The sequence below is a fragment of the Pantherophis guttatus genome, chromosome 5 (genome assembly GCF_059756535.1).
Source record: "Pantherophis guttatus breed Tessera chromosome 5, ASM5975653v1, whole genome shotgun sequence".
NCBI classification, from domain to species: Eukaryota; Metazoa; Chordata; class Lepidosauria; order Squamata; family Colubridae; genus Pantherophis; species Pantherophis guttatus.
In genome coordinates this window covers 10,150,874-10,174,935 of record NC_142067.1, presented here as the reverse complement: position 1 = coordinate 10,174,935, position 24,062 = coordinate 10,150,874, and the positions used below count along the sequence as shown (strand labels likewise).

Genomic DNA, 24,062 nt, shown 5'->3' with positions numbered 1-24,062 from the left:
ACCGGTTATGCTCGTGGGCACGTGCACAATGCTTCTGCACATGTGCAGAGATGTCCAGCCGGGTGGGCGGAGCCTCCCACCGCTGCCACCGGTTCCCCCGATCCGGGGCGAACTGGTAGCAACCCGCCACTGGCATAGTATCGTAAAATTATATCTCAATGGAAAGACAATTTAATCAAGAATATAATGCAATAACCTTTATGAAGGATTTGCTATTAGAATAGCAGTTGCAGTATAAAGAAGAAAATTGAAACACGTATAAAAAATGAGATATACAAAAATTATCACCATGTCGGTTAATACTTAGTTGGGTAACCTTTAGTATGAATGACGGCCTTACAACGTCTTCCCATGGAGCGAACCAAGTCTTTTAGTTCTGCAGCTGTTATAATGTGAAACCAAGATTGAATGATGGCTTCGATTAACTGGGTTTTATTGCTGGGTCACTTCTGACTAACAAGTTTCTTTAGTCGGCTTCATAAATTTTCCATTGGGTGAAGGTCTGGGCTATTCCCAGCAGTGGAATAGGATTATCTTGAAACGCCAAAAGAAAAAGTGGTGTTATTAGCCATCAAACCTCAAAAATACACTTTCCCCAAAAGGTTTCCACAATTTTGGCCACTACTGTATGTATTGGTTTTGTGTGCAGGTTAATGCTCTCTTAAGTATTCATTCTCCAGACTTTGGTTGGGTTTTCACAAGGATGGTTAGAGCAAAATAAATGACTGTCGATGGTTTTACATGTCTGCATATTGGTTTTTAACTTGCTTTTATTGGATTGTTGTTTCTATTTATGATGAGCTGCCCAGAATCACTTACATAAATGACTAAGTGCAAATTAAATTAATAACAGTAACAGCAATAATAACACAAATCTCCCTTTAAAGCAGCTCCACAAAGCAGCCTTCTTACAGAAGAGAACAACATTTGTGTCGCTTCATTTCTGGGGTGTCTTATGCAGTGGTGGGATTCAGCCGGTTCGGGCCAGTTCAGGCGAACCGGTAGTTAAATTGCTGGTTGGCCCCACCCTGCCCCTTCTAGGAGTCGCCCCACAGTCCGTTTTTGCTTCCAGGAGGCTTCAGGGAGGCCTCCTAGGCTCAAAACGGGCTGCGGGGGGGTGCAGTGTGCCCCCTGCGGCCTATTTTTGCTCCCAGAAGGCTGCAGGGAGGCCTACTAGGCCCAAAATGGAGCATGGGGGGGCATGGTTCCCCCACGGCCCATTTTGGCTCCCGGGGGGGTGCAGGAGGCCAAGTGCTGCCTGTCGCACCCCCTGGCCATGCCGACCATGGCCACACCCACCCAGCTGGTCATTAGGGCAGATAATTCAAATTATCTGAATCCCACCACTGGTCTTATTACTTTTTCAGAAGTGGAAAGGCCTCTGGAAATGCCAATACAGGTAGTCCTGTACTTATAACCATTCATTTAGTGACCATTCGACTGGCACTGGAAAAAAAAGTGACTTATGACCGTTTTTCACACTTAGGGACCATTGCAGCATCCCTTTGATCACGTCATAAAAATTCAGTTACTTGGCGACTCATATTTATGACGGTTGCAGTGTCCCGAGGTCACGTGATCCCCTTTTGCGAACTTCTGACAAGCAACGTCAATGGGGAAGCCAGATTCACTTACCAACCGTGTCACAACTGCAGTGATTCACTTAACAACTGTGGCAAGAAAGGTCATAAAACAGGGCAAAAGTCACTTAACAACTGTCTCGCTTAGCAACAGAAATTTGGAGCTCAGTTATGGTCGTAAGTCGAGAACCTACCTGTAATGTCATACCTACGGTGCATAATATCTCATTGGGTCATTAGTCAATCACTCAATCAATATATTCTACATTTATTATCTATTACTTATATGCAGAATATATTCAGTAGAATACATTACACCCAACACTAGTAATGCTATGTTCTGCAACATGCTAATAAAGCATTTTTCTGATCCCTTCCCCCAGAAATAACTTTGAAATATAGTTTTGGGGGAGGAATATAAAATACAGAGGACTGGGGAAATAAGATACTTCTCTTGAAATCTGCAACAACTAGGTGATAGAATCTAGTGTAGAAGGTTAGCATCAGGGCAGGGGTGGGTTCTAAAATTTTTTACTACCGGTTCTGTGGGCGTGGCTTATTTTGTGGGTGTGGCTTGATGGTCATGTGACAATTCTTTAGGATTTAGCAGAGGTACTGGTCTACCAGGCTTTTAACTGCTTGCAGAGCTGTACTGGTCTACTCATTTGTTTTTGGAGGCACTGGTCTACCCATTTATTTTTGCAGGCACCGGTCTACTCATTTGTTTTCTTTTAACACTGATCAGCTGTAGGGCGGTCCTTTGAAGCCCCGCGGCAAGAGTTTAAACAGTTTTTTTCCCTCTAGCCGATCAGCTGGGACTCAGGAGGCAGCAATAAATTGGGGGTGGGGCCAAATAAAAGGTAAGAATAATGCAGGGGGGCGGGGGGGCAGAACCGGTTTGGTGACGTCATATCGTCACCCCTACCAGCTCGGCGGAACCGGACCGAACCGGGAGGAACCCACCACTGCACCAGGGATGAAATGCTACGGGTTCACCGAACCGGTAGTAAAAAAAGTTTAAAAAAAAAAAAAAAAGTTCCAAAGATCAGCTGAGCAATGCACGATCGTTGGAACTTTTTTTTTTTTTACATTTTAAGCATTTTTTACTACCAGTTCTCCGAAACCGGTAGTAAAAAATGCTTTAAAAAAGATTTTAAAAAGATTCCGATGATCACAGCTGTGGCGCACGAGCTTGGGAACCTTTTTAAAAAGTTTTGTAAAGCATTTTTTTACCACCGGTTCTTCAGATGACGGCAGTACTTCCCATTTCTTCATGGGCTATCAGAAGATGCCACAGACATATTCATGCAGGAAACAAGAGGCAAATTCATCATGACAAACACAGGTTTACCCAAAATTGCCACAGAGGGCAGCATCTTGCTGACTTTGACTGATCTCCAAAAAGGCGACAGGTTAGACCAGCTTCATAACTTGAAAAGGGATCACCAGGAGAAGAACTCAGGGATTCAGATCAGACGAGGAACTTGAAAAAACATCTCAGAAGAAAGAGATTTCATGTTCCAAAATATTGCCAGGTTTCAAACTATTGCCAAGGAAACTGCACAGACAGGACCATGAAATCATCAAGAGTCAAACTCAGTATCTTTATTTGAAGACCAAGAAAAAAGGCATGCCGACAGAAGAGGATATTTGCAACTCAGGGTTGAAATGAGGTGTCCTTGGTACTCTCTGAGTTTGGTTGTTGTTCTTGCAAACAACCATTTTATTACCAAACTAGGTAACATCATCAGTGCTAGTAATGAAATCTCTGCAAAAAAAACCCCATCTCAGAGAGCACCAAGGACATGGTTATTGTGAGGTATCCAAGATACCTTATGTAGATTGTAGGAAAAGTATTGTCTAGCTCAGGGATGGCAAAGCTATGGCACGCATGCCACAGGTGGCACGCGTAGCCATATCAGTGGGCATGGCAGCTCAGCTCTAGTGCGCATGCACGCACTGGCCAGCTGTTTTTCGGGTCTTCTGGAGGCTCTGGAGGCTAGGGACAGCAAAAAACATCACTTCCTGTCCCATCGGGAGTTGGGAAATGGGCCGTTTCAGGCCTCCAGAGGGCCTCCGAGGAAGTGGGGAAGGCTGTTTTCGCCCTCCCCAGATGCATAGAGAGGATCTGGAGCCAGGTATGAAAGAAAAACGGGCCTACCAGGCCATCGCGAGCCAGGAGTGGGGGGGAGGGGGGTTGCGCGTGCATGTGCAGGACGGGGCACATAAAATTACGCATGCATGCGAACCTCCCCCATCCCCCCCCCTTCCTGGCACGCGATGGCAAAAAAGTTAGCCATCACTGGTCTAGCTGAATAAATACCATGTTTCCCCAAAAATAAGACCCTGTCTAATATTTTTTTTTTGAACCCTGAAATAAACACTTGGCCTTATTGCCATGCACTCAAAAGCCAGATTCGGCTTATTATCAGGGGATGTCTTATTTTGGGGGAAACAGGGTATATAAAGAATGCAACACATTGAAGGGGGACAAAAGAAAACAATGGTTAAATTAGGTGGAGGAATATGGAAACAAATGGGAAGATATAAATTGTGGAAAGGAAACTAGGTGCCTGTTTATGTTAAATGTAAATAAAATATTTAGATTAAGAGAATATATTAAAACGGTATATATATATGATATACTAGAAATATATGTAAAAAAGATATATTAAGATAAGAAAGAGAAAATGTATAAATATGAATTACTGATGCGAAGATGTTGAAAAAAAGATGTAAATATCTGTTTTTGTTTTTGTTTTTGTTTGTTTGTTTTTAAAAACTGTTTAATAAAAATTATTTTTTTTAAAAAAAGAATGCAACACATTGGCCATGAACTTGTCTTGTCTTCCCTTGTCTGATCTTATTCAATTTTTATTCTACTTTTATTTTTGGTCAACAAAAGGTGGCATGTACACCTTAATTTTTTTGCTTAGATTTCATGTTTAAAAGTTCCTCTTTTTAAATGACAATACCTGGGGGTATAATCAGGGCCATGTTTTCTGATTATGTTAACACCTACGGATTGTTATTTTCTTGGCTGCTGTATATACTTAATTTTCTTTTCTGTTTGTCTTTGTAATTTGGTTTTAATTGACTGTCTGATTCTCAGTTGCCTAGAGTCATTTGTTTGAGATGGACGCCCAAATAAATCAAATAAATACATACATTTAAAATGTACGCGGGCACCATCACTTGATGGACCACGTAAGAAAACAAGTCTTTCGACTGTAGTATGAATGTGGAATTTTCTTCTGCTGATTAAAACTGGGTTTTGCCTCATTCCTGATGTTTCCTTGAATAAAGCCAGAAAACGGCGCTCTGTGTTTCTCATCAGAATGATGGCAATTTGGCCACAGATCATGTGAGTGAGAAATGTGACACAACTCCTTCAAATGTCTAAAGACTGTCAGGAAGAATTATTTATTTGCTACCCTTCGGTCATAATAATGTTTGCGACTGATTTGATGAGAGACAATTATTTGTCCTCTGCTACTTCCAAAGGACTTCAGTTGCATCAGGGTTTATTTGGGCTGAATATCACAAGAAACTTTTTCATAGGAAAAGAAAAAAAGCAGCTCAAAAAAGAACAATTCCTTGGAGAAACGGTGGGTTATCTTTCGCTGGAGTTTCAAGGAAAAACTAGCCCAGCCTTTTCCTGACTTAGGTAGCGTCCAAGCAGGTTCTGACAGGTTCTGGAGAACCAGTAGCGGAAATTTTGAGCAGTTCAGAGAACCGGCAAATACCACCTCTGGCTGGCCCCAGAGTTGGGGGGGGGAATGGAGAATTTGCAATATCCTTCCCTCAGGAGTGGGGTAGGAGTGGAGATTTTGCAATATCCTTCCCCTGGAATTGGGTGGGATTGGAGATTTTGCAATATCCTTCCCCTGCCATGCCCACACCACGCCCACCAAGCCATGCTCACAGAACCGGTAGTAATTTTTTTTTGATTTCACCACTGGTCCAAGCAGATTAATTTCAGCTTCTAAAAGGACTATACTTGTTCAAAATCCTGAGGAATACCATAGGGTGCCTAGTCTTCAGCTCATATAGGTAGTCCTCAACTTTCAATCACAATTGAACCGAAATTCCTGTTGCTAAGCAAGACGGCTGTTAAGTGAGTCTTGTCCTATTTTACAATCTTTCTTGCCGCTGCTAAGTGAATCGCTGAAATTGAGTTAGTAACATGGCTGTTAAGTGAATCTGGCTTCCCCGTCGACTTTGCTTGTCCGAGGTTCGCAAAAGATGATCCCATGACTTCAGGACACTGGTCGTTAAGTGTGAAAAATGGCCATAAGACACTTTTTTTCAGCGCTGTTGTAACTTCGAACGGTCCCTAAATGAATGGTTGTAAATCGAGCACTATCTGCATACTGGGTTCCCTGCACCAAACTGTGGGTGAAAAGTTACACTCGTCAACTCTGTCCTGATCAACATTGAACAATGTCATAGGATCTATGGTTAGCCTTTCTGTTGCCACATCTCTGTGCTTTGAGGAGGATTGTCTATTTCTGTATCTGTTTATTCCAGGTGTCTATAAAGGTGTATTTACAGGTATTCCTTGACTTACAGCCACAACTGAGGCCAGAATTTCCATTGCTAACCACTGCAGTTGTTAAGTGAGTCACACCCAAGTTTGCAACCTTTTTTGCCGCTATTATTCGATGAAACACTGTAGTTATTAAGTGAATAGCAATAGCACATAGACTTATATACTGCTTCACAGTGCTCCACAGTCCTCTCTAGGTGGGTTACAGAGTCAGCCTCTTGCCCCCAACAATCCAGGTCCTCATTTTACCAACCTCAGAAGGATGGAAGGCTGAGTCAACCTTGAGCCAGTCAGGATCGAACTCCCCGAGTGAGTGGTGAGTTAGCCTGCAGTACTGCGTTCTAACCACTGCACCACCACAGCTCTATGTCACGTGGTGGTTCAGCAAATCCAGTTTCCCCCATTGACTTTTGCTTTCAGAAGCTGACTAGGAAGGTTGCAAGTGGCCATTGCATGACCCCGGGATGCTGCAACCATTGTAACTACATTCAGGTTGTCAAGTACCTGGATTTTGATCACGTTACCATAGGGATTCTGCAGGTGGCCATAAACATAATAACTGGTTGTAGGTCAGGAGTCCCTAACCTCCCCGATCCATGAAACTGCAGCAGTCCACGGCATGCCAAAAATGGGGCTGCACAAACAAGCAAAGCACATCCATGGGATGCAGGCAACACACAAAAACATGTCCCCTCCAGTCCGTGGAAAAACCTCTTGTTGTGGCCTCTCGGCCACCGGCCCCTCCAGCAGCCAAATCAGAGGAGGAGGAGGAGTGGGAGTCAGGGTCAGCATCAGGGCAACCTGAGAGCTCCGAGGGGAAAGAGGGAATGAAGCTGGCAGAGAGAGAGAGAGAGACAGAGGTGGAGCCTGGGCTGTCTATCAGCCCTCAGATGGAGAGTCAACAGCCCCCAGGTATGGAGGTGGCTAATGAGGAAGAGGAGGAACAGCTGGGTCCAGTGCCTGATGCGTGGATGTGCAGAAGGCAAAGGAGAGGAGAGCAGTGGAAAACTGTGGGCTGATCCTTGGGAAGGAAGAGCCACCACTGCTAGCGAAGCCCCACCCTATCTCTGGGGATAACAGGCAGGGGGCGGAGATGAATAGGTATGGCAGACGACCATTCATCTTCTGGCCAGATGGACTTGTTAGCCTGCGAGAAAAACTTTTTGCCGGGGCTACCAGCATTCCTAATAAAGGAATCTTTTGAGTTCACGTCAGAGAGTTTCTCGTGTTTGGGGAGCTGAGTCAGAATACCCCTCTCTGTAGAACCAGTCCCTGGTGCCCAAAAGATTGAGGGCCACTGTTGTAAAGTCACTTTTTTTCAGTGCCATTGTCACTTTGAACGGTTGCTGGACAAATGGTTGTTAAGTCAAGGACTATCTGTATTTCAGTTCCGCCTTGCAAGTGTTACCTTGTCGACTTTGCGCTGAACATTCCCATGGTTGTGATTCCGTTGCTCTTCAAGAAGCGCGTTAAGTTGTCTTCAAGTCTCAACGTCTGTCCTTTTCTCTTCTCTTTTGTGTCGCAGTTCCAATGGGAAATCGGTCACGTGGGCCCAGAATGAAAAAAGTTCGAGCCGAGGAGCCCATCTCTGGCAGAGGCTTTCCGTCCACATCAATAAGAAAGACAACCCCAACCAAACCGCGGTGATCAAACCCTTCTCTAAAAGCACAGACAGCAGCCGGCACAGCAGTAGCACCACAATCACAACCACCTTCCCCGAATCCGGTGCCAAAACCCTTTATGATGTCTCCGAAGCTGAAGAACACTACCCGGTTCAGTACCGCATTCAAACTCCGTCCCCCATTAGTACGGTCAGCCAGAGGACTGCTTCCCTCAGCCGGACCGAAGACGATGCCCCGACTTTCCAGTCGGAACAAGCCCAACGGAGCAGTTCCTCCCAAGGTTCCCTGATGGAGCAGATCAGCAGCGTGGTGACTCGGTTCACAGCGAACATCAGTGAGCTCAACTCCATGATGCTCTCCACCCCCACACCAGGCCCGATGGTCACCACCCCGTTGTGCTCTACCTACCTGATCCCGAGGGAGATCCAGCTGCCCACCACCATGACCACGTTTGCGGAGATCCAGCCCCTCCCTGCCATTGAGGTGAACGGAGCATCTCAGTCCACCAGGAAACCATCTTGCGGAAGCGTCAAGGAAGGCCCTTCCGCAGAAACTCCAGCCCCTGCCAAGCCCGAGCTTGAAGAGTTGGTGGCTTTGACGCCTCCTTCTCCATTCAGGGACTCTGTTGATTCTGGAAGTGCTTCTCCCAGTTCTCCGGCATCGGAATCCGCTCTCTGTATCCCGTCTTCGCCGAAATATGACTCGCTGATGATAAAGGATTACACGCAGAGTTCTTCTTCCTTGTGAATGTAGTAGAAGTCAACCTTGAGTCTCTACAGCTTCGGCTCCATCAAGGAGGCGAAGAAGCCCAGCCTCCCTGTTCTCTAGTGTTTACAGACACAACGAGAGTAATGGGTTGTTTTTTTGGGGGGGGGAGGATGAAAAGACGCAAGGGAATAGAGAATAAAAACAACGGATGGGTTACGCTCTTTTAAACGTACACGCACACATACATGCACACACGCCTACATACACGATGAAACTTTTTCTCGCAGATTTTTCGTGGCCTTAAAAACACGGGCTTTTCAATGGAAAAACACACACGCACACACACAAAAAAAACATTTGAATTTATTCCTGAGGGCTGAGAGGGCGTCTCTTACATCACTTACTTGTCAAGTGCTTTGCAACAGTGAGTATAACGGGGAACTGGCGGTGGAGGGGGGGAAAGAAACAGCAGGCAGACAACGAGAAGCGATCCAGTGTTTTGTTTACTTGGATTCCTTCATCCAAGAAGTAAACCTTGATTATTATTTTTTTTTCCAAGACACGGAAGACCAAAATCTTGAATGTACATTTTGTAGTGAACTCCAGACCGGGGACCAAAAGATCCAGCGACTTTCTTTCTTTTTTCTTTCCTTTCAATTGAAAGTGTTTTTTGTTTTTTAAGTGAAGATCTCAACCGATCTTAGACTTGGTCACAACGGAACATTGTTGACTAACTTGGCAGCGTGCTGCCTGTTGACAAATGTAAGTTAACACAATGCAGCACACGGCTGCACTCAAAGAGGGCTTTTCTAGAATAACTTCCCATCCAAGGATATGTTTTAAGAGAGAGAGGTTGGGGGGGGGGAATCTCTCTTCAGTTAAGTATCAATTCTTTCCCCCTTTATTATCGTGGGATTCATCTCCAGAACGACAGCATTCTGGGAGGAATTTTTCCTTACTGTTTCACCGTGTTGCCGATCAATAACAAAGTAGCAAAAAAAAGAGAGAGAGAGAAAATCACAAAATAATAATAATAATAATAATATAGTAATAGTATTTTCTGGAGTACTGTTTTGTAATTCCCTGATCAGGACATGACGTTGAGCTGAATATTTGCTTTCTATACTGATGTGGTGGAGCGTAAGGGTTGCTACTTACGGTATGTTCCCGAGGAAAATGCATATTTTTACAGATGTTCTTGCATTAACCTTGCCCGACAACAAGGATAAAAAGTCTTTTAGTCATAAAGAGGAGAATAACCGTCTCTAACAGTCGGAGACAGGCCTTCTCTAAAGGAGTGGAAAGGGTGTGTTAAAGGGTGGGTGGGGCAGTTCCCAGGATTACTTCTGATTGGGAGACGAGAGTGCCAGTCAGCCTCCTGTCCATCATCATCTTCATTTAACGACCCCATAATCCCTTGCAAGGTGGAGTCTGGGCAACTGAATGGAGCTAGCAGAGTGTTTTAATGGCCAGATGCTCTTCCTGTGGCCAATGTGGCGTTTTGTGTAGCAATTATATTCTCAGTTTGCCCAGAGCGAGAAATATCTGCCTCTACCTAAGATTGAACTCACAGCCTCCCGATTGTGAAGTGAGAGTTCCACCTATAGGCCACCGCACCTCTCCTAGTCAGCCTTCTGTCCATCGGCAGAAGAAATTGCAATATAAGAACCTCAGTGTTGTGGGCCAATGAGGTAACCGTAGTTTTTCACAGAGTTTTTAAAACTTTATTAGGGACCATTCTCTTCCCCCACAATATCTCTACCATCACCCCAACATTTAAAGCCAACTTTTTCAGGATGTTCCAACAGGCAATTAGGCTCGCGATCCAGCTTTTTCAGGCTCACTATCCTTTCTGGTCCTTGTCGATTTAGACCTTCACAATAATCCCCAAAGTCAGGGAATCACCCAATAATGTCCATCATTAACGTTATAGGCTGCTGTTGTTAATTTAGTGAAAGTAGCTTGATTGCAGTGAACAGCCTTCATATGGTCCGGATTTGGGAGAGAAGGTCATTGAGCTGCTAAATTAGACCCGGTTTGAGCCTTCAGCTGAATAAGTAGAATTTCAATATCAGCAAGAAACCTGCTCTGTCCTGCCTTTAAATGAAACTAAAACCATTCTCCTGCATTTTCCGTTTATATCAAACTTGGCAACTTTAAGACTGGGCAACTTCAACTCCCAGAATTCACCAGGAAGCATGGCTGGCTGGGGAATTCTGGGAATCGAAGTCCACCAGTCTTAAAGTTGCCAATTTTTTGAGACTCCTCCTTTATACCATCTAAACATAGGGAGTACAGCGCCATCTAAACCGTTTGGCCTACAGATAGTCCTCTACTTATGACCAGAATTGGGACTGGACTATCTGTTGTATGTCATTGGAGTCATAAATCCAAGTGGTACCTGATTATAAGACAATGTTTATCGCAGTCATTAGATCAATCATGGCAGTAATTAAACGAATCACATGGCCGTTAACATGAATTCACGTGAATCCAGCTTCCCCCTTGCCAGAATTCAACAAAAATGGTGGCAAGTCTCATTTCCATGACCACAGGATGATGCCATCAGTCATAAATGTGAGTCGCCAAGTGTCTAAATTCTGGTCATGTGACCACAAAGATGTGGTGATGGTTGTAAGCGTGAACATAGGTCATAAATTACTCATTCCAGGGCCATCGTAACCTTGAACCGTCGTTAAAAGAAACAGTTGTAAACAGTTGTATTTCTATATTGCTACAGTTGTACCTTGGCACAGATTGCGCAAGGGTTCCAATGAGGTGTAAAATATCTATTGAGATAGGTAAGCATTGCTAAATTATAGGCAATCTTTGACTTACAACCACAATTGAGCCCAAAATTTCTGTTGCTAAGTGAGACATCTGTTAAAGTGAGTTATACCCCATTTTACAACTTTTCTTGCCACGGTCGTTAAATGAATCTGGATTTCCCCATAGATGTTGCTTGTCAGAAGGCCGCAAAAGGAGATCACATGACCACTGCAACCGTCATAAATATGAGCCACTTGCCAAGCAGTCTGATCACATGACCGTGGGGATGTTGGAATGGCTGTAGGTATGCAAAACGGTCGTAAGTCACTTTTTTCAGTGACGTGGTAACTTCGAACGGTCACTAAATGAATTGTGGTAAGTCGAGGACTACCTGTACCATTTCCAACATTTCTTACAACTGGAAATGCTTCCTAACTATCCCTGCAAGACACAGGGTGTGATCCCTGGCCTAAATGGTTTTGTTTGCTTATATGCTGGTTCCCTTTTGCAGTTGTTATGGGGAGATAACATGTATGCTAAACTCCTGTTCCCCTTTACATTTAGAACCTATGAATAAATAATGCGTAAGGAGGTCTCTCAACAATCCCTGTTTTCCTAAGCCGAGCAGACAGATCCATCATCAGATTCCTGGCAGGAACTTTTCAACATCTGCGAGCCCTAAGCAACTGCCCATCACTGCTAGCTTCTAGTGCCAGCTGTGCTCAGACCCAACATAAAATAATCCTCACAATTGTTGCCTCTGGCACCAGAAGAAGAGCTCGGCAATTTATACATTCTACAGAGAAATTACAAATATTTTTTTTAAGAAAAAATCATGGACTAAACAGATGTCCTGAGTTACAAAGATAATGTTGTGGCCCGCCAGCGGCCAGCAGAGCTGGCGGCAAACTCAGACAGTGAGGAGGTTGGGGAGCAACATGGGCCAGTCCTGGAGTCTGGGGAAGGCTCTGATGAGGGCTCTGCGTCGGAGGCAGAGATGGGGCCAGGGCCGTCCGACAGTTATTAGCTACCTTCGGAGTCAGAGATAAGTGGGGCTGAAGAATAGCTGGAGCTTGTTTCCGATGTGTGCATGCGCAGGGCTTCCAGGAGAAGGGAACAGTTAAGGAACAAGGGCCGACTCAGGAGTAAAGGCACAAGTGGATGGTGAATGGCCCCTCCCATGGGGAATAAAGAAGAGCGAAAGGGGAGTAGAGTTTGCAGGAGACAATTAGTTCATTTAATTAGTGTGAAGATCTGTTCGTGACTCTCAGAGACTAAGCATTTTCTTGTACAGCATTGCGTTTGGAAGATATCGGCCTGGCAGCTATCCAAGCCTGATAAGGTCTGTGGTTGTAAATCCATCCTTGAAAGACTGTTTGCCGGGAGTTTGCTGGATGTGAATGAGAGGAATTCACATTAGCTTAATAAAAAGGGGTTTTGTCGGGACAAGGAGTCTACTTCGTGTTTTTGTGAAGTCTAGGTCAGAACAGATAGGCAGATGCATAAATTTGGAAGGACCTCTTGAGTGGCAACAACAACACTAAAACACGAACTTGTGTTCCCCAGCTTGGCGACAATCAGAGGACATTTAGAGCGATCATATTAAAGATTTTTAATATTCTATCTTCTAGAAGTCATCCTGACTTCAGCTCTTGTGGCTTCATCAGCCTCTCCCTCCAGCAATTCGAGTTTTGAATTGATATTTATTTTCGACGAACGAAAAATTACAAATTCGAACGAACAAAATGGGGGGGAAAAAACGTAAAATGTGACAGGGGCGATAGGCGCGTTACAAAAATCAATATTTTTTACAATCAAGTTTAAGGCAGCTTACATGAAGTTTAAAGCGGTTGTTTGCATGCATTACATTACAATTAAAACTTTTTTAAAAAATCATTTACAGCTAGGACATTACTATGGACAACTTTGTATGCAATACTTAAATCTGTCCGCAAGTGTCAACAGTTCTAAACTATCCAAACCAAGAATTTCAAATCTAGTTGCATAAGGTATTCTATTCTGGACAATTATGGATTATTTTAGTCATTATTAATTAGATCTCGATAGTTTCAATAGTTTTACTTTTAAGTATAACTGGGGCTGTAGTCTTATACTTATTTATTCTGAATACGCTGCAATCAACGGAGCTTAATCACTAAGCAAATACACATAGAATTGCACTAAAACCCTCGATCCGACCTTCTCTTTTGAGGAATCTTTTAATCACCTTTAAAGGATATCCCTCTTATATAAGATATTTTGAAGATCATGCATATTTCATGCATAAGAATATAAGTAGTCCTTGACTTGCCACCACAATTGAGCCCCAAATTTCTGTTGTCACATTTGTTAAGTGAGTTTTGCCCCCATTTTATGATCTTGCTTTCCACAGTTGTTAAGTGAATCACTACGGATGTTAAGTTAGTGACACGGTTGTGAAGTGAATCTGGCTTCCCCATTGACTTCGCTTGTCAGAAGGTCACAAAAGGGGATCATGTGACACCCCCCCGGCCTCTGCAACCATCATAAATAAGAGTCAGTTGCCAGGTGTCTGAATTTCGATCACATGACCATGGGGATGCTGCAACATGAAGTGTGAAAAACGGACATAAGCAGAGGTGCTGCCAGTTCGCACTGGTTCAGACGAACTGGTAGTTAAGATTCCGCGTAGTTTGGTGAACCGGCAAATCCCACCACTGGCTGGCCCCACCCCCGCTTATTTTTTGGCCTGTTTTCTGGGCTGTTTTTTGGGCAAAACGGCCTGAAAACAATCCAAGAAATGGCCTGAAAACAGGCCAAAAAAGGCCCAAAAAACGGGTAGTGCCAGCCAATGTGGGATTAGCCCTAACCGGATGAATCCTACCTCTGCCTTTGAAGCAAGTGGCTGGGCGGCGGGGCTGGGTGTAATGAGTGATGTCACCCACTCATTCACATGACCAACCAGACACGCCTAACAGCCAGAGAACCGGTTGTTAAGGTATTCAAGTCACCACTGGTCACGCCCCCTGGCCATGCACACCCCAGTCATGCCCACCCTGGTCACACCCACCCAGCCGGTCATTAGGGCAGGGAACCGGTTGTTAAATTATTTGCAGCCCATCACTGGTCATAAGTTACTTTTTTCGGTACCGTCGTAACTTTGAACGGTCACTAAATGAACTATTGTAAATTCAGAACTACCCGTAGTAGTCTGGATTAACCCTGGGACTAATTACAACTAATAGCTTGTGGCCGTTGATCTAAAAGTATGGATTTGTTGTCTAGTCAGAAATACCACGCAGACAATGGCTTATTGTGTGCAACTCCTGCTTTGAAGTAACAAAGTTGTTTCCCAGATATGTAGATTTCCCATCTTTTTAGTTGTTCAACACTTAATGTATCTCATCCTGGAATCCATTAACTGGCCTCTGATAAACATTGTCTTTGAAGAGTTGTTAGGTTCTAACTGGGCCTTTGATGTTTGACTTGCTCTACCATGTAGCAAAGCAGCCTTTTAAATTCATTTCCCTCAAGTGCTCAGATAAATTCAGAGTCATCCTGAAAAAAAATCCATGCATTTGACCAGAAACAATGTTAAGTCTCTTAAGGCGCTTAGAACTCTTGCATCCGTGAGAGCTAATTCATGCTTTCAGCAAAATGCATAAATAGCCCGCCATTCTTTCGGAATGTAATGCAATGTGAAGGAAACAATTGCAAAGAAGCAGTTAATACAGAGCTACCAATAGAAGAGAATATTTGCGGAATCCTTGGTGCTCTCTGAGCTTGGCTGTTTTCTTGCAGATGTTTCATTGCCCAACTGAGGGACGTTTTCAGTGCTAGAAGGGAGTGTGGGACTTGCTTTCTGACTTGCTTTCATTACCCTAGTTGGGTAATGAAACAGCTGCCAGAAGACAACCAAGCTTAGACAGCACCAGGGACCCCATAATACAGAGCTAGATGGAAGCAAAAAACCCTTGCTCTTTGTGGCTATCCACATGATCATCCAGATTTTTGCAACCCACCTAATAAGGTAGAACGATGGCCAATAATCAGCGGTGGGCTGCAACCGGTTTAATAACCGGTTCGGTGAGTGTGCGCTTCGCTTGCGCACTTCACTAAAATTGGAGGTTTTTAAAACTCAGCTGCTTACCTTCTAAGTCAGCCCCAGTAAGTAGAACAGCTGAGGCACGGAAATCAGCTGTAATGCGCGATTCAGATAAGCTAGAAATAAGGAAGTAAAGGATAGGGCCGGGGTCGGTGCCAGCTGATTGTCGGAATGACCGGTTCGCCTGAAATGGTTCGAACCGGCTGAATCCCACCCCTGCTAATAATATTTCAGAACTATGCTGGACTTATCATTATCTGGGCTGTGGGGGGAGGATCCAGTTAACAGAGCAAAGAATCTTTGCTCCTTACTTACATTAATGCAGTCAAATAGAGTAAACCTAAGCAGTGTAGAAGAATCACACTTGAATAAACTTCTTCAAGGGAAATAAAATCCTGCGAGATAGCGTATTATGGAGAAATGCTTCAACTCATTCTGCTGCTTCATTGCTGATTTTTTTTTCTTTTTTCTTTTCTTTTTTCTTTCTTCCTAACCGGAAGCCCCCCATTCAATTCTGGAGCTGACCAGAAGTCAGGTTCCCTCACCATAGAGTCTCCTCCTAGCATGGTGTCCTTTTTCCTTTACCTGTCCTAACCAAAAGCCCTATGAATTGCGGAGCCGACCAGCGATGGGGAGCCGCAGCAGAGGGATGAAAGAGCCACATGCGGCTCCAGAGCCACAGGTTGCCGACCCCTGTGCTATGGAAACCTTGGTGTGATTGATCTGAAGCACATCTAACATGAGATAGGGAAGAGAGAAGACTCTTTGCAATGGGACTGCATATTTGTGAAGGATGAGGCTATCAATAGTTATTGCTCACACTAGGTAATGCTATGTCCAGATTCGGAGGCAATTTCTGAATTGCCTGTATCCGAGAGATAAAACAGCCAAGAAAGAGATATTTCTCCTTACTTCTTCTTGCAGGAGAAAGATATTTTGGACTAGACATGTCTCTGGCTTGATCTGTTGTGGTCCGCCAGCAGCCTGCAGAGCTGGCAATGGAGTCAGACAATGAGGAGGCTGGGGAGGAACATGGGCGTCTGTGGCAGCGGAGTCAGATAGTGAGGAATCTGGGGAAGGCCCGGACAAGGGGTCTGTGTCAGAGGCAGAGATGGGGCCAGGGCCATCTGGGAGTGATGCACAGACTCCGGAGCCCCCAGTGTCGGATAGCAGAGAGGCAGAGGAACAGGAGGAGCCTGTTCCTAGTGCATGCACGCGCAGAGCTGACAGAAGGCAAGAGCAGCTAAAGCAAAAGGGACAACTCGGGAGATGATTGGCCCCTCCCATAAGGCTTAAAAGAGAAACAAAGGCACTTTGGGCCTTTTGCAGGAAAGCAACATTGCTAACTCTGTTTCCAGTCGGCATCTCTTGTTTGTTTCTGAACTTAGTGGGGCTTTGCCAAGTAAGGCCTTTGGCAGGGTGTCAAAGAAGATAAAGATTGGTGATTATCCCCGAAGGACTTCTTCCGAAGGACTTGTTTTGCAACTAATTGGGACTCAGCTGGGAATGAACGTAATTCTCAGCTGTTGCAATAAAATAGGTTTGTTTGGGACTAATTGTGTATTGTAATGACTCAGTAAGCCTAGGTCACAACATGATCAAATAATAATGATCTTACATTCAGAACAGAACAGTTACGAGTATGTTAATAACTCCAGATTGTAAGGTGAAAATGAAATATCCATCAAGGCAAATTTGAACCTAGAGGACATCATAATCATGTAGACTTTGTCAGCAATAACATAGAAGTGTTCTATGTTCTGGCTGGTGCTTTGGTGGTGTCTTGTGATATATTTTTTAAAAAAAAAACTGCAATGTATTTATATATTCAAAAATCTTTTTTTTTTTGAATCAGTGAACAGTTTGCTGTAACAATTCTTCTAATTTTTGATGGAGTCAGTGCAATGCATTCCTGCAACACACAAGCTTTTCTAGAATGTTGGAGAACCCTTGAATTCTAAGCAGAAATGATTGCACCGTACCAAAAAAAAGGGGGGGGATATCTAGCCATGATATCAGAAGTAACCTGATTAGAAGGAATTATAATTATGGAAGGATATACCCACTCAGTTTCTTTGATAACACTGCCTGAGTTTCTCCAGTCTTTCCTTTTCTGATAAGACCACCAAGGTCCCTCCCAAGTCTGTTACTCTATAAATTACAGGCATAGTTGAATATGTTTCTATAACTGCTTTTGTACAACTCAGATAGTTAGCTATTGAATTAACCCATTAGAGCCACGGTGACGCAGTGGTTAGAGTGCAGTACTGCAGGCTACTTCTGCTGACTGCCGGTTGACTGCAATTTGGCAGTTTAAATCTCACCAGGCTCAAGGTTGACTCAGCCTTCCATCCTTCTAAGGCGGGTAAAACGAGGACCCAAATTGTTGGGGGCAATCGGCTGACTCTGTAAACCGCTTAGAGAGGGCTGGAAAGGAATGTGAAGCGGTATGTAAGTCTTAAGTGCTATTGCTATTGCTATTATTTCCAAAATACACTGAGCTAGAAAATAACTATACAGGCAGTTCCAGACCAGGTATTAAATCAGACTTATTATGTTGTGGGAATGCAGCATCTGCTAGCTTCAGATCAATATGAATAATGTATAATGTGCTATATGAGCAGGACCTACTTATATAAACACATCATAACTCAGTTCCTGTGACTTTGTCTGTGACTATGAAGATAAAGTCTCCTTCAAACGGAGGTGAGGTCCAGATGACTTCATGGATATAGTTTTCTTGATAACAAAATGGAACTGGTTTATTACTGTTTTGTTGTTCAGGATGTTCTTCCCATTTCTCAGTGTAGTGTTCAGTCCTGAGCTTTCCTAATAGACATTCATCCAACTCCAAATCAGTTTTAGCTCTACTTAGCTTTCCAAGATCTTCCAAGGTCAGTTGGAGGTTACCTCTTAGTTGTGTGATTGGTGAAGACATGAATGCAAAGCCAGAGTTGGGCAGATGAAAAGAGGTGTTCCAACACTGGAGGTATTTCAGACCACCATATTTTTCGGAATACAAGACGCTCCGGACTGTAAGACATATCTACCTTTTTTGGTGAGGAAAACAAGAAAAAGAAATCTGCCTCTGCCTCCCAGCAATTTTGCTTCATTGCAGCAAACAGCAAATAGCCTGCTTTACTTTCATTTTCGTTTTCAGCATAGCTTGATTAGCACAAGAAAAAAAAAACTGCTTCCAAGGTCCCTTCCAACTAGCGGTGAAATCCAGCTGGATCTATCCGGCTCGCACAAACCAGTAGCGCCGGCAGCAGGAGGCTCCGCCCATCCACCGGGATGTCATTACGTCCCATTTTTGACCCTCTGTGCATGTGCAGAAGAGGCGTGGCGAGCATAGCGAGCTCATACATGCTCCCATTCCCGAACCGGTAGCGAAGGTAAGTGGATTTCACCGCTGCTTCCAACTCTGTTATCCTTTTAATGGATAGTGGAAATCTGGGTTACAATTAAAAGATAGCAAAACTTCCATTTCCACGTTCATTCCAATGCTGATGCAGTTCAGTCTGCTGGGGATTTTTGATGGCTACCTCCAATATTTGTGGTCTTTATCGTCTCAGTTCAGGCGTTTTGTTTGCCTGTTCGTGGGATTACCAGCTCCCAAGCGTTCTTCAATCTTGCTTATCAGGTGACATTAGTAAGGCCCAGGAGGTAACCTCCAACTGCTAGATTCTCCTTTTGTAATTTCCCAGTGGGAGCCGCTCCTCTCAACAGCAGCAAAAAAGGTTCGAGTCTTAATCTTTGTTCTTGTTTTCCTGATGATAATATCTGCAAAATTATAAACTGGGGGGAAAAAAGCTCTTTGAAGTTCCTGCAGAGAAAAGACTATTCAACCAGAGGCTACAGTTGTCCTTGAAAAGAGAATGTAGAGGTAGGTACAGAGTAGCTTCCAAGTCAAACATAGAATATTTGTGGGAGCTAAGACCTAAATATGCCTTTAGGTCAGGGAACCAAGAATTAAAAGGGCAATCATGAACTATTAATGTCATTGGGAGCTTGGTGGAGTGCATTGGAATATCTTCAGACCTTGACTAGAGCATAGAATTATATTCGCAGTTATGCTCTCCCCCCCCCCCACTTGTTCGATTGCAGTTGGGTTTTCTCTGTAGCTCAGTAGACAAGAGATAAAAATTCTTCCAAGTGTGTTGAGGGTAGTCTCCTTGACTACACCTACAAGGATTTAGCCTAAAATCAATCAGGACTTCTAGAAATAGGTCAGTAAGAGATTCTTACTCCTTATCAGTGGGGTCCTTGGTGTTCGCTGAGCTTGTTTGTTTTCTTACAGATGTTTCATTATCCAGCTAGGTAACATCTAGCAACGATGGATGTTATCAAACAAGGTAAGGAAACATCTGCAAGAGAACAATTAAGCTAAGAGAGCACCAAGGACCCCACAGTTCAATCCTAAACTAGAAATATTATCCTCTATTACCGTGTTTCTCCAAAAATAAGACCTTGTTTTTTATTTTTTTGAATCCCGAAATAAGTGCTTGGCCTTATTTTCAGGGAGGTCTTATTATTTTGGGGCGCGTGGAGCAAGATGGGGCTCCTCTTGCCATCTTACCTGATTTCCAGCTCTGTCTCCCTAACCCTAACCAGAGGAAATGGCGGGGACTGGCTGCACATGTGTTTAAATATTTTCGAGGAGGGCTTATTTTGGGGGGGGGGCTTATTTTAGCGCATGCGTTCAAAAGCCCGATTGGGCTTATTATCAGGGGATGTCTTATTTTCAGGGAAACACAGTAGTTACGTCTATCTGTTTAATTGCAGAAAGAATAATGATAAGTTAAAGGACCAGTGGCATCTCCTATGGCTCTGTTTAGTCTAATCTCTCTCTCCCATCCTCTCTGCTCCACATCATTATAAATTATGAATCTTCTTTGGTAGCCTTGTACATATTGTTGTGCTACCTAGCTAACCCCAGGGAGAGCTTTAGAGCAGATGGATGATCATTCAGATATGGAGCTTGACCCGATGAAATCAATGGCTCCTGAAATACACTTAGTAGTTAGTGCCACCCTCACTGCCTTCTATTGCCCTCTATTGATATGGAATAACAACCACCTGAGAATCTTCCAAATCAGCAGAAGAAGCTATAATAATAAAGCAGATAAACGCTTATCATCGTAAGTGAAGGAACGGTGGGGAAATTCAAAAAAATAGTTGGCATGAAAAACGAGTCCCAAATTCCATCTAAATTTGCTTTTCATCCGGCTGAAATGAATTATCCAGCAATCTTAAAACATTTGTTTTATGGAAACATTTGTTTGAACAAAAAAACAGTGCTATTTCTGTACCATATGCAATAATAACCTGACTTCTTTGACAATCAGGGCACTGTCAAAAAAAAAAAAAATACTTTAATTTGGCTGTCAGCAATAAAGTCTAAACCCACAAGGCAGCTTAAGGACTTCCTGATCTCATGTTATGGGATACGTTTTTTGTTCTGAGGTCTCAATGCAAAAAAAGGGGACAGAAAATCTTGCCGGTTGAAAATCCTCTAGACAGATCAGGAAAAGGAAGAGATCTCTTTTGCAAGAGATCAGGGAATCATGAGGTTAGCCACCCATGTCTAAAGAATAAGCTTTCCAAGGTGGATGAGAAGTTTTGTGTTGAAATGCACTAGGACAGGAGCAGTGATGGGTTTCAAATTTGTTTACTACCGGTTTTGTGGGTGTGGCTTGGTGGGCGTGGCAGGGGAAGGATACTGTAAAATCTCCATTCCCTCCCCAATCCAGGGGAAGGTTACTGCAAAATCCCCATTTCCTCCCAATCAGCTGGGACTTGGGAGGCAGAGAATAGATGGGGGCGGGGCCAGTCAGAATTTTTACTACTCAAAATTTCCATTACCAGTTCTCCAGAACTGGTCAGAACCTGCTGAAACCCACCTCTGGATAGGAATCTCCAACCTTGGCAATTTTAAGACTTGTGGACTTCAACTGCAGAGTTCTGGGAGCTGAAGTCCCCAAGTCTTAAAGTTGCTGAGGTTGGAGACCCCCTACACTAGGAGACACATGGCGTCCACGTTTGAATTCTGAATGTAAAATTTTGCAATGGGGATGCATTTGATTCCCTTGGAAAGTTCCATGTTGGCAGGCTCATATTATTGTGCTGCATCAATTTTGACAACAGGACGCTAACAGTTTCCCCTTTCAAATTAATTAAGCATTCAAACTCAAATCTCCTGAGACTTTTGCATGAAACCTTGTCCCTTTTCGGCATACCTGCACAAGATTTTCTGTCATAGCGATATTCCTAGGTGAGTTCTTAGATGCTCTGAGAATGAGATTGCTGAAGTCTTCAGAGATTTTAGCTGTTATACATTTCCTGCACTTTTCTTCCCTTTTTTGGCCACTTGAAGAAAAAAAAAATTGTTGATCGAAGTGGCTTGAGTTTGCTTTATCTGTAATTTAGATATCCAGACACAGTGACTTTATATATAAAACCTGCCATTATGATTTCCACTCTGTGTGAAGTAAGCCACACTGATTTCTTCAACAAACCACAATCCAAACTGGGGATTCGCATAATGTATGAATCACCTGCCATGCCTGAAAAACATTGGGCGTATTCCCAGATTTTTTTTTCCTAACATTTTTTTTTTTTGAAAAAAAAAGTATGTTAACTCATATTCAAAAAAAAGACAGTTCTGTCAACTGAAACTTACAGCAATCTACTTCAGCTTCTTGGTCAAAGATTTAATTCAAGACTATAGATGGTGTAGAAGGAAAAGCAACCTAAAACTGTCCCCATATTTTATCTCTCCATTTTTCCCCCTATGGTGGTGGTGATTGGTGATGGTGATGATGATGATAGAAGAGGAGGAGGAGGAGGAGCAGGAGAGGAAGCAAGTAGTTGAAAGCATTAATGCAACTGAAAATAAATTCTCCCTAAAGGTTGCTGAAATACTTGGCAGGTATTTTAGAGAGGAAGATTGCCACGGGACTAAGAAAGACAGGTGAATCTACTCAGGTTGTTCCCCATGTTCTCACCATGGAGTAGATAGAGGAAGAGGATCTCTCTTTCCTCAGCACATTTCTTACACACTTGAACTTGTGAGTTAGGAGTGCTCAACAAGGACATCTCCCACAGAACAAGCCCAGAAGGCACCTCTGGGTTCAACTTAAGCTTCCTGGCTGACAGTTCAGAAATACATCCACCAGCTCTTCTCCAGCTGCAGTATCTATAAAGGGAAACTTCCTAGGCAGCTGAAGGCAATGACTGAATGACTCAACTCTGCTTTGAGGCTAATGCATTTCCTTGTAGCCAAGCTCTTGAAGTCACTTCAGTTTTATACTGTGGGAGGGATGAAAAGAGACAGACAGTAATTTTGTGTCGATCAAAATGAAACCAACCAACAAAACGACACATCAGCGAACGAGACAAAAAAAATCATAACAATAATATATATTATTCATCCTGGTGAGGATTCTGTGTGCATGATCAGAGCTGTTTTGTACCAATAAAGAGAGTGCCACAAATATCCTAGGCAGCACCCACTGCTCCATGCCAACTCCGCTCTGATCAGCCAAATGTGAACAAATATATTATCTAACATTATGTGTACAAATATGATTCAATGGCAGCTGCTGGTGAAATTTCTATCATTAGAGACTCTATATGGGATATAGATATTTTAGAGGGATGGTGCCAATTCTCGACAATATTGTGTGGGCTACAAGTGCTTGTAATTATTTTTAATTTGCAAATCAACTGACAACCATTTGGTTTTTTGGAAAAAAAAATATGTGAGTGTTTGAATTTGTTTTGGTTTTTTTAAAAAAAAAAACACTAAAAAAACAAACATCGTGCCGCATTAAAACAATTAAAAACACTAGAGAATGTAAAGTTCTTCTTTTGATGTGAATTGAGATGGATTTTTTCATTAAAAACAAACCTTAACCTTTTTATCAGCTGTTTCTGCTTTCTTACTTGTACAAATAATAATAAACTGATGATGACTATGATGATGAAAATGTAATTTATTAAAAAAAAAACACATTTGCTTGTTTCTTGGTTGCCTACTATATCTTGTTATAGTCGGTGTTAATGTAGAGTCTGATAATTTTTGAACAATATTAAAACAAAAACCTGTGATAAGACTTCAGCTTGGATTATTCATTTATTTTTAATCTTTCTACTTCAAACTTATCTTCTCCTACTGATGGATGATAGCAAGCACACTTTTATTATTTTTTTTCCCCATAATTGCAGCGATAAGAATATTTATTTAGCGTTTCACAGTTCATATTAGGTATCAAAGTGGAACAATTAATCACAGACCAAGGAAAAGAGGGATCGAAGAGGCTGACTGTTATACTATAAATACAAACCTGAGATCTTAAGATTTAACTGATATGTGCACTCCTGAGTAAATGTAATCGTGTTTATTTCATTTATTTATATATAAAATTTGGAGATTGCCCATCTCACTCACCAAGCAACTCTGAGAATTTGGAAGTGACCTTCAGATCTACAACCACTGGGATCAATGGTGGGATTCAGCCAGTTCGCACCACTTCGGGAGAATCGGTTGTTAACTTTCTGAGCAGTTTGGTGAACTGGTTGTTGGAAGAGATCATTAGGGCAGAGAACCGGTTGTTAAATTAGTTGAATCCCACCACTGACTGGGATATAAAAGGTATCTCAGCCCACCCAAAGGGGCAGGACGTGGGAAAAATGTCAGAAGGTATTCTCTCTAGTTTGTTTGTTGGTTTTGAAGAATGGTTTCAGGA

The 24,062-nt window shown here is 43.0% G+C and overlaps 1 protein-coding gene across 2 annotated transcripts in view; it reads left to right on the top strand.

The window, feature by feature from the left end:
• The window catches only part of GRM5 (glutamate metabotropic receptor 5), a 307,982-nt gene extending 284,548 nt beyond the window's left edge, over positions 1-23,434 (top strand). For both annotated transcript variants that reach the window (XM_034407980.3, XM_034407913.3), the window contains one exon: positions 7,655-23,434. In XM_034407980.3, the coding sequence (XP_034263871.2) occupies positions 7,655-8,498 (844 nt within the window). In that variant the 3' untranslated portion in view covers positions 8,499-23,434. The remainder of the gene's footprint in view (positions 1-7,654) is intronic.
• Positions 23,435-24,062: the final 628 nt, after the last annotated feature.